The 12000-nt window shown below is 37.3% G+C and overlaps 1 protein-coding gene across 1 annotated transcript; it reads left to right on the top strand.

The window, feature by feature from the left end:
* Positions 1-3236: 3236 nt before the first annotated feature.
* Positions 3237-4314, top strand: LOC140875703 (major pollen allergen Bet v 1-G-like). Its single transcript, XM_073279474.1, has 2 exons — positions 3237-3522; positions 3887-4314. Exons 1-2 carry the CDS (start codon positions 3336-3338, stop codon positions 4186-4188), a joined length of 489 nt encoding a protein of 162 aa, XP_073135575.1. The 5' UTR covers positions 3237-3335; the 3' UTR covers positions 4189-4314.
* Positions 4315-12000: the final 7686 nt, after the last annotated feature.

The raw sequence follows: 12000 nt of genomic DNA on the forward strand, positions 1-12000 counted from the left end.
GATGTATAATTGCATAATTCTTCATTTATTCTAGTAGCTGTTTTAGTAAGTTCTTATAGGTATTACAAATTTTGTTTCCTCAATTTCTATTTTTAATTTTTCTGCTATTGTATCAAGCATGATTATTGATCAATCTCCTATTCGAACTTTTAATCCTTTATCATATTTCTTCCAATAATGATTTAGAAGTATATGTTTGCTTCCTAAACACATACTTGCTCCTGTATCAACATAAGCATGTATATGATATGGTTTATGTTCTTTGATTTTAATTTGAATTTATATATATATACTATTTGGATTGGTTTTGTTTTTATTATTATCCATTCTCTCATTTTTTATTTTTTTTTATGAATTTTAAGAGATAAGGGTATAATTGGCATTTATAAACAAAAGTTTCTCTCTCCAGGGAGTTGAAAGTAAGTTTTATTTATGTAGGGATTTATAAATAAGTTATAAATTGATTTAGGGAGTGATTGGCAATTAACCCTTTAATTAAACATAAATTTTAATTCATAAATAAGTAAATAAAATAAAATCATTTAAAATTCATTTTAAATCTCTTTAATATTCGTGAGTGGATTTATGGTTTTTTCGGGCATTACAACAGGTTTCAGGTTGGAAGAGACAGGAAGTTCAAGGCATGAATAGGCGCAAGACCAGTGACCGCATGGAGGTGTTGTTCTGTTTTAGTTGGTTTTGGTTACAATAATTCGATATGGTTGTATTATATTATTGTTTTGGGTTTTAATGTCGGTTGTATTCCGCCGGCTTGTTTTGTAAACTTGATTTAATTTTCTGCTACTTATTTGTTTTGATTAAGTTTTTAATTTCATGCCTTCGAATTTAAGTTAGTCGGTGATTCGTGTAAGAGGACAGAATTTTGAATAAGATAAAAAACGTAAAATATTTTAGAATATTTTTTTGAACGAAAATCTAGTTGTTTCATTTGGAGTGAGGACGAGGCAACCATCTTCGTTGGACACGTTGAAAGATTTATCTAAAACATGAAAAAGGAGCTTGGTTTATAATTATTTTCGTTTATTTTAAAATTAACTCGCTACTGAAAGATTTTAGAAGTTGATCGAATGTTGGTGATTTTGCCTTAGTTTCAAGAAGTTTAGTCAACACTTAGTAAAGACACAAAAATTCATGTCATATGATTTCAAGAGTCAAATTTATGAGACAGATATTTTGTTTCGGTCACTAATGAAAAATTATTATTTTTTATTTCTAAAGTATTAATTTTATTTTAAATATAAACATGTTTGACTCGTCTCACAGATAAAGATTTGTAAGGCTGTCTCACAAAAAACCTACTTTAATGACATTTATTTCATTGAAATTGTAAACCCAAAAACATTGCAAGAATCATCTCTCTCGACTGTTTTTGAAGAATTTCTATACAATATAATAGTCTTTGAAGTTTATATATATGTTCGTTTATGGGAAAAAGGAGATAATTAAACTAGTCTTTGAAGTATCCGATAACAATTTAAATATTGCTGCCAAAGTTGAACCTCTCATTTCTAGTCTTAAAGTCAAAGTTGAATTGTCCCATGTCGACGAATAAATTAATAAAAACACAGGTGCATGTACGGTTCTAACTGTTTTTATATAATAATATAAAATTATACAAAAATAATTAATATATAGTCAAATATTGTACATTATTTTATTATAATGAGATGTCATAAACTCTTTTTATATAATAACATAAACTTATATAAATTTATATGTTAGTATAAAGTCAGATATTGTATATCACATCATAGTATTATAATAAGGTGTCATAGACTCCTTTTATATAATAGTGTGACATTATACAGATATAATTAATATATTATAATATATACACAATAAAAATATCTAGGCAATAATATATAATTCACATCACATTATTATAATGAGGTATCATAGACTCTTTTTATATAATAACATAATGTTATATATTAAAATATATACACTGTAAAAATATATAAAAAGTAAAATAAATATTCTTACTTGTTGAATATTTTTGTCGTTTTCTTGTGTTTTGGAGCTTTAAAAATTATAGAGAACCTTTGAGCGATCGTGCTGATAACGTGTTGTAAAAAGTAAATATTTATGATAAAAATGTAAAAAACTCAAAAACTTAAAATTTATCAAACTCCACACTTTATAAAATTTATTCTCTCAATTGATTTGTGTATTTCATCACAAATGTTGAGACCTATTTATAGATCCTCGTTTGAGATTGGTCAAAAAATAAATACAACATCACACACTAATAATTTTCAACATTGGACTCTAATAATATATTTTCAACATATACAATATAATAGTGGCTAAAATTTTCCATTTACGGGAAATAGGAGATAATTAATTAAACTAGTCTTCGAAGTATCCGATAACAAATTAAATATTGCTGCCAAAGTTGAACAACTCATTTCTAGAATCAGCTTAAAGTCCAAAGTTGACTTGTGCTCTTGTCTACGAATAAATTAATAAAAAAAAATAAAAAAAAAATAAAATAAAATTAAAGGTGCATGTACGGGTCTGACTGTTTTTTAAGGAAAAATAAAAAAGAAACATTGACTATATATAAATTTCTAAAACTAAAGAAATTGGTATATTTCAATCAGCGAAACCCAAATATCAATATTAACTTTGGTACTAATACAAAAATTGTATGTTTATTTATCAAAACTTTTTTAAAACTTCTGGAGTATTACATTTATCAAAAATCATAAAATAATTTCGAGTCCCTCCAATAATTTTAACTAGCAAATTTTTGAACGCAATCAATAAATAAAATTTTAATTTTGTCTGATTTTGGTTTTTCATGAAAGAGCATGAGCTAAAATTCTCTTAAAGTTTATATGTACGTGAAACCCACGACCGCTATTTTTCAGTAGGTACAGGGTAACTCTCTGATATAATGAAATACATATCCTACAAACCCCGCTAGCAATGTAAATCATATTGGACAAGCTTTGCACGACACAATTATCCAAAAAATTGTTGGTAGAGAAAATCGAATTGTTGACCATTGGTCAAACACTCATGTACTTTATTAACTCGAATACCCCAATTGCCCAATGTATTATATATAGATTATTGCTTCAGGTCTTGTCAAAAATTCAAAGACAAAGTACACATGGGATGATTGTGTTATATCTAACTTTTACAGGGGAAAGTTGCAATTATCTCCAACTAGCCTCAACATTTTTTTCCTATAAATTCCCATCGCATTCATTCAGAGGATTACCACACCATCTAAATATCTCCTTTCAAGACATTAATCCTTGGTATCATCCACCTTTGTGCTCTTGATTTCTTTCGAGCTTGAAAAGATGACCGTCGTCGAATTCTCAGAGGAACTCAAGGTGAGTATCACCCCTAAGAGGATGTTCAAGGCAATGGTGACCGAGGCCCACAACCTATTACCGAAAATAGTCCCCCACATCTTCAAGAGCATCGACATTCTCGAAGGCGAAGGCGGCACCTCCGGATGCGTTAGGCGAACGAGTTTCCCTGAAGGTAACATATATAAATTTCATTTTTCGAATAAATATAAAATCCAAAACTTAACTATAATTGATTCATGCATATATATCAAGCATGTATCTAGCTAAATTATATCTAAATGTTACATTTATATATTCTCTATCTCTCTACTCTATGTAACAAAAGCTATTATCTATCTTGTCTGTTCGAGCTAGGGAATGAATTCTCTGCTCCGATCCATACATTTGGTGTAAATTAAATATGCATGTAGACAATTGGAACAACAAGCATTGTATTTAATTTACTCTGAAACATATATGTAAAAAATATATATGGTATTAATTAAAAGAATAGAGTAGTATTAAATAATAGCTAGTATCGATTTTGAATACGACAGGGGCTCCTTTGCCTTACCTGACAGACAAGTTTGAAGTGGTGGACACCGAAAACTTGGTGGTGAAGGTGGTTGTGATGGAGGGACCAATATTCGGGGAGAAGTTGGAGGCTTTACAGTCTGAGAAGAGATTCGTGGACTCGGGCGACGGAGGATGCATAATCAAGTGGAAGACTCAGCAGCACTTGAAGCCTGGACACACCCATGTCTCCGACGAAGAAATCAAGAGCCTAAAACAACTCAGCGTCTCGTTCCTAACCGCGGCCGAGGCATACCTTGTGGCTCATCCTGATGTTTGTGCTTAGAGAATTTTAAATCTAAATTTTCAATAATATATTAATTATAAGTCCTACCATCGATAGGGCATGTGGAATATTAATGTCTACTTCTGGTTATTAATTAATTACTTTATATATTGTATGAGAGCTTCAGCCTGACTTGTGTTTTACTACAGAATCAGATTACAATATAATATTTCCAAGTTGGATTAAGTATTAGTTAATTACGACATATTATATATATATATATTAAAAGAGTGGCATCAATCGGTTGATTCAAGTTCAAAACAGGACTCGATATATATATACATATATATATATATATATATATATGTATAATCCAACACAAAATCAAGCTGTTTAATTAGAATAATAATGCCATTTTGATTTTATTTTTTTGTAAATTTCAAAATCTAACCTGTGCGGTGGATTTCAAGAAGGCAGAAGCCATTCAAGGTTTTCATTTAAATTTCAATTCATCAGTACTGTTAACATAGTCAAAATACTGTATGATGATGTCGAAATTTTCCTCCGAGTTCGGTCTGATAAAGCGAATCTCCAAATCCTCCACAAAGCAGGTCGGGTCGGGCACGACGGAGCTCTGCACAGACAGAAGCTAAATTAGGGGGCGCCGAAGGTATTTCGGCGTGACCCCTCTGATGCCTAAGTCAGTGCTCGAAAGTGAATGAGCTTGACAAAAAGTAAGAACAAAAAAATATGCGTGCGTGAGTGTGTGAACAAGAAGTGAATAGAAGAGATGAGTGAATAAACCATGAACCATACATGTATTTATAGGGGCTTGGAGGGGTAGGTTACCTTGTCAATATAGAACATGTGTCAGAGTAGGACTCTATTCGGGTAGGAGCCCTGACCAAGTAGGACTCTAACATCAACTTAAAAATAATATCAAATCTTTGATTAATAAGATATTGTCCTTATCTGTTGCAAATCTTCATTAGTCTGAGAGTACTGGAAGGTTCCAGATATTGGGCTCTTCTTGGGCTCGGGTCGGGCTCCAACCATTCCAGTTAGGGCTCAAGCCCATGAATTCATGATTATGATCCTATTCCCTAACAAGAACATTTCAGACTGGGCCTTTCATAAAATAAGATTAAATGAGCTTCAAAGTATATTTCCAAAAATATGGACTATTGGGCTCGGGTCGGGTTAGACCCGCATATTTTTTAGGGACATCAATAGTACCTCCCCCTACTGGTCTAAAGAAGTATGAAATTTAGACCATATAGTCTTCTGACCGGACCCCGAGCCCCATATATCAAGCTTATAATGTAATATACCACAATGTGTTTTCTGTGAACGGTCCGGATCTCGATCCTCGTCATGTGCTTTCTCTGGACGGCAGAGATCTCGCGACGGTACGATTTCCGAGAGATTCCCTGAGTGACGTGGCCTGCCCCGAACCGCTGATCGGCATTCTAATCCAACGATCAAGATCAATTAAATCCTCCTATAAATAGGACGGTAAAAACCTCATTTTTCACTTTTACAGCGTGGGCGTTACTCTGTCAAAATTCGGAGAGCTCTCCCGACCCGAGCTACTATTCTCGTGTCTTTCTAGCTCGGCCAGTTATCAAACTTCTCCTTTATAATTCCCGACCAACTGCCTTCTTCTGTAAGTTTCTTTGTTAAATATTATGTTAAGATGTCTTCCCCTGATGAGTCCAATGTTAGGGAATTAGCCCTTTTTGTAGATGCTCCTTCCTCTCCTCCTCCCAAATCCCCTGAGCCTTCTGATTAGGAAGGATCGGATGCCGACCCGTGCCCTTCTGAGACTTGGGAGGCTAAAATGAGGAGACTTCATAGGCTTAGGAATGACGAAGCCCAGTTAAGAGAAGATGGGAAGCATTGGTTCGAAGTACTTGCTTCCCATCTTAGTCCGGACATGGGTCCAACTATTAGAGAGAGGTCGGGCATGCCCGAAGCCTATACCTTGATAATCCCGGGTCGTCATGACCGGGCTCATAGGCCTCCCAAGGTTTTCCTAAGTTTCAGCCTAGATCAAGTGAAAATGGGTCTTAGATTTCCAATCCCGCACATCATTTTGGTCTTGTGTCAATTCTTTTGTATATGCCCGAGCCAGTTGACCCCCAACTCTTTTAGCTCTATCCTATCCTTAGGAGTCTTATTTTTCTTCTTCCGGGTTCCTTTAGATGTGGGGAATTTTACCAAATTCCTTCAGATCAAGAAGACCGCTCCGGGTCGGTTTTATATTTCTATCTGACCCGAGTACAAATTTTTAAAGGGGAAACCCAGTTCTCACAAGGGTTGGAACAATAGATTTTTCTTTGTTCGTCCGGAGCCCGAACAGCCTTGGAGGTGTCGATCCAACTGGGCAATGAATTTTAATTCCCCTGACTTTCCTGCTCGACCCAGCCACAATTTCACCAAATTTCTTGCTACCCTATCTGAAAAGACCTTCAATATTGAAAGCCTAACTAAGGAAGACCTGCTTTGCAAATATGGCTTTTGTAGGAAAGGGATAGAGGTTCAGGGTGATTTAGGGAGGAACACTTGACTTTTTTCATCATTTTCTTCTCTATTATTTCGTATACTCCTATTAATTTTTTCTTTTTCTTTATCTTTATATACAGACAAAAGAATAATCGAAGCTGAAATGACGGCTGAATTCCGAGCTGCAGCCAAGAGGTTGAAACGAAAGAAACCCGAGGCCTCCGCGAAATCCGCCACTGAATCCGAACCGCATATTTCCGAGCAGCAATCTATGAAATCTGCCAAGAAAGTTTGGGGAGATGAAGCCCCTAGTAAGCAAGATCCCATTCCCCAAGCCCACCCCGTCATTCAGGAAAAGGGGAAAGAGAGAGTTTTTGTTGATCTCGGGTCCCTTCCCGAGTACATGGAGCGGGGTGATCCGGATCATCCCTACAGCCCGGGAGTTTCTTTCTTTGCCCGTCCAGACCAGCCTGAAAGCTTGAACATTTTGCAACATATGGTCTACCGAAGATCTAGAGATAGTCCCGGCAGTCCCGGACAAGGAGGCTGAGGAATCCTTGGCCCTTTCTTTTATGCAGGTAATTCCTTTTCACTTTCCCTTAGGATTTTTATTCTCTCATCCTTGAATAATACTTTGACCTTTTCATTTTAGACCATGGTCTAGGCGGGAGAGGTCACTGCTCGATCTTACAAGGCCCGAGTTGACCATTCTCTGAACCAAGATGCTCTGGTGAAGCGGATAACCGTACTGACCAGGCAGATCCGTGGCCTAAAAAATTCTCATGGTCAGGAAGTACATGACATGAGGTCGGACATCGAGACTGCTCATGACGGATGGGACGGGGCCAAGAAGCACATCAAAGAGTTGGAAGATGCTCTCCTGGCTAAGAATCAGGTATTCTAGGCTGGATGGGCCAAGAAGAAAAATGATTTCCTCACTTCCTCTGATTTTGCCGACCTGTGTGCGGAGAAGAATGTTGCTTTTTTTGAGTACGACTTTAAGGGGTGTCTAGCTCAGATCTGTTGGAGAACGGCGATCAGATCAATCAGAATTGATACCCGGTGCAGCGGAAGTTTAAAAATTTTATATGGAACGATTCCATAATGGGTATCAAAACTTTACGATTAAATTGTGTGTGTAAAAATTAAATAACAATTATAAATTTTTACCTCCAATCTCGAATCGAGATTATGGACACCAACAGATTACTCTGCTCTTGTTGTATATCCCTGGAACTGATGGACGAACTGTTCTTCAATCAGGTCCACGAACAGAGATTTAATCCCTCTGATAGATTGCACTAGAAAATCTATCAGAAGTTTCTACGAAGAGAATTAACGAATTTGATCCGTTAAACCAGACTGCAAATTCAAAATTCACAGGCTGGATTTTTCCCGAGTAGAGAGGGAGGGGGGCGGCCACTTAGAGAGAAAATCAGCTAGGGTTTTTGAAAATTGTTACCTCTGTTGTATAATTTCTGTACTGCAATAACTTATTTATAATGTGGGCTGCTAACAGCTTAGGGCCCATTAGTCATAAGTTCAAGCCTGACAAGCAAAGCCCGCATGTTCAGAAATTAATATAAAATTCATCGTGACTCTGATTGATAAACCGATTTTACCAATGTTCACAGAAACCATTTCTGCACCTTTTAAAGTCAAGATAAATTTTTCTGAATCCGAATTCAGTGATTTCCAAAAATGCCCATCCCTATGTCATTTTAGGAAATCTTACTTCTCTACTCTTAAATAAGAAGTCCCACTTCTTTGTTCATTAAATTTAAATCTTTAAATTTAACTATCTCAACGGGGATTAAAAATCCATTACTCTGTATGACCCTCAATGGTTCAGGGATACAGCTAGCCGTGGGCTCACAACTCCTTGTGACTCGGAACAACAATTTCCGACTTGCCCATCGAATCATGGTAAGAGCGCCTAGCAACATCGCCCCATGATTCCCTAGGTATCACTGATAGTGCCTGCAAGAACCAATAGATTTTGGTTAGCGTATAGTACGGTCCCTTCATCCAAATATCCCGATAGAATCAACAACCATTGGTAAATCGAAAGTCGTTCGAGATTCGATAACTATGCAATGCATCTTGAAGATCAAATAGTGACATCGCATGTGCTACTAAGAAACCATTTCTTAAAACACATCATGTACTATGGCCAGAGATTCGTCACACTAATATCTCCTCAGACTGCATAGGATATCCACACTCGCAAGTATGTGGTGAATCCTTGACAACAAAGCATCGACTCCTATATGTGTTGTAACTGTACCCAATCCCGACACCTGATGACCCCAATAGAGTTGGTAAACGAGTCAAAGTACAGTACTAGCATATAGAGTCTCAATGATGTTTCAAGTAGTAAGGACTAATGGTGTACAACCAAAACCGCGGACTTTATCCACTCGATAAGTGATAACCACTTGAAAAGTCCGGATAGGGTAGTTCAATCATTCATCGTATGAATATCCATTTGCATGCTTCGAACATCTCTATGTTCCTTACCAATGAAACGTGGTACTCTGCATCGCAAATTCTAGTCTCAAACTCAAGCGATCCTTATCCTTATTAACGGACGGCTCAATCGACTAGGAACTGTTTAGAATATACAGTGACTATAAGATGTGTTTCATGATAGACATCCCCATGTACTACCACATCTTACATACACTATAGTATATTCAAGGTCTTTATCAAAACAACAATAGTATATCGCAATATAACAATATGAAGAAAGATAAAGTCATTGCCATTAATAAAAGTGTAAATTATATTAAACAAAAGATTGTTTATACAAAGAGTCATCAAAGCCCTTAGCCACAAGTTGGCTCACCGGGCACCCATTCTTTCAATCTCCCACTTGCCCTAAAGCCAACTAGTCATACTACGTAGACCCATTGCTTCGCGATGTTTGTCAAATAATGGTCCTGGCAAGGGCTTAGTAAGTGGATCAGCGATATTGTCTGCAGAGGCCACTCTTTCGACAATGATGTCTCCTCTTTCCACGATCTCCCGGATGATGTGGTATTTCCTCAGTACGTGTTTGGATCTTTGATGAGACCTTGGTTCCTTTGCCTGAGCAACGGCACCCGTGTTGTCACAGTACACCGGGACTGGACCAACAACTTCCGGAATAATGCCCAACTCTTGGACGAAATTCCTCATCCAAACGGCCTCTTTAGCAGCAGCTGATGCTGCAATGTATTCTGCCTCAGTGGTGGAATCCGCTGTGGTGTCCTGCTTGGAACTCTTCCAAGAGACAGCACCGCCATTGAGCATGAACACAAATCCAGAGGTTGACTTCGAGTCATCCACGTCACTTTGGAAGCTAGAGTCGGTATAGCCTTCCAATTTTAGTTCTCTTCCTCCATATACCATGAACATATTCTTAGTCCTTCGTAAGTACTTAAGAATTTCCTTCACGGCTTTCCAATGCATTTGACCGGGATTAGCTTGATATCTGCTCGTGACACTCAGAGCAAATGCTACATCCGGTCTGGTAGATATCATCCCATACATGATACTACCTATGGCTGACGCATATGGTACATGTGTCATTTTCTCTATCTCTTCATCAGTCTTGGGACACATAGACTTGGATAGAGAAACTCCATGACACATAGGTAGATGTCCTCTCTTGGACCCATCCATTGAAAACCGTTTCAATATGGTGTCGATGTAGGTTGCTTGAGTGAGTCCTATCATTCTCTTAGATCTATCTCTATAGATCTGTATCCCTAGAATATAGGATGCTTCACCCAAATCCTTCATCGAGAATCTACCTGATAACCATATCTTTGTTGACTGCAACATCCCTACGTCATTCCCAATGAGTAGGATGTCATCAACATAAAGTACTAAGAATGTCACAGCATCCTTAAATACTTTCTTGTACACGCATGGTTCCTCCGGGTTCTTGATGAAACCAAAATCCTTTATTGTTTCATCAAATTTCTGGTTCCAACTTCTTGATGCTTGTTTGAGACCATAGATTGATCTCTGAAGCTTGCATACCTTATGCTCGCTTCCCATGGATGTGTATCCCTCAGGCTGCGTCATATAGATCTCTTCCTTAATGTTTCCATTAAGAAATGCAGTCTTCACATCCATTTGCCATATCTCATAGTCATACCAAGCAGCTATGGCAATAAGGATTCTTATGGACTTGAACATTGCAACTGGTGAAAAGGTTTCATTATAGTCAACTCCTTGTCTTTGAGTATAACCTTTCACCACCAATCGTGCCTTGTAGGTCAATACCTTACCATCAGGCCCAAGCTTTCTCTTGTAGATCCATTTACACCCTATTGGAACAATTCCATCGGGAGGATGTACTAAGGACCAAACTTGGTTTGTATGCATCGAATCTATTTTCGACTGCATAGCTTCAAGCCATAAATTTGAATCCGCATCAGAAATTGCTTCCTTGAAGTTTCTTGGATCACATCCAACATCGGGTTCGTCTTGATCCCCTTCAAGAAGAAGACCATATCGAATAGGAGGTCTAGAAGTCCTCTCGGATCTTCTAGGTATAGGCGTGTCTATCAATGGTTCCTGAGGTGTAGGATCGTTATCTTGTATTTCGGGTTCTTCTCGAATTTCTTCGAGTTCCATCATCTCGCCTTTCTTATCCAATAAGAACTCCTTCTCCAAGAAGGTGGCATTCCTTGAAACAAACACCTTTGTTTCAGCTGGATGATAGAAATAATATCCGATTAAATTCTTCGGATACCCTACAAAATAACATAAGGTGGATCGACTATCCAACTTATCTCCCACTGTCTGCTTCACGTAAGCAGGACATCCCCAAATCCTCAAGTAAGAATACTTAGGAGCTTTGCCATTCCATAACTCGTATGGTGTTTTGTCCACTGCTTTGGTGTGGACGTTGTTTAACAACAATACCGCCGTTTCAAGCGCGTAGCCCCAAAACGAAGGTGGAAGCTCAGTGAAGCTCATCATGGATCGAACCATGTCCAACATAGTTCGATTACGACGCTCCGATACACCATTCAGCTGTGGTGTCATAGGAGGAGTCCACTGAGAGAGAATCCCATTCTCTTTCAGATAGTCCAAAAACTCGATACTTAAGTATTCTCCACTTCGATCCGATCGAAGTGCTTTAATACTTTTACCTAGCTTGTTTTCTACTTCAGCCTTGAATTCTTTGAACTTTTAAATGCTTCAGACTTATATTTCATTAAATATAAATACCCATACCTAGAATAAACATCAGTAAAGGTAATGAAGTAGGTGTGGCCAAATTGAGTACCAATTCTAAATGGACCACAAACATCTGTATGGATCAAATCCAACAGATTTTGACTACGCTCAGGTTTCCCCTTAAAAGGA

Source organism: Henckelia pumila, chromosome 1 (genome assembly GCF_033568475.1).
Source record: "Henckelia pumila isolate YLH828 chromosome 1, ASM3356847v2, whole genome shotgun sequence".
Lineage (NCBI taxonomy): Eukaryota > Viridiplantae > Streptophyta > Magnoliopsida > Lamiales > Gesneriaceae > Henckelia > Henckelia pumila.

Excerpts from the sequence above, each read along its gene's own strand:
- LOC140875703 (XM_073279474.1), top strand. The coding sequence starts at position 3,336 with ATGACCGTCGTCGAATTCTCAGAGGAACTCAAGGTGAGTATCACCCCT. Across the intron at positions 3,523-3,886 it reads GCGAACGAGTTTCCCTGAAG|GGGCTCCTTTGCCTTACCTG; the intron begins GTAACATATATA and ends TGAATACGACAG.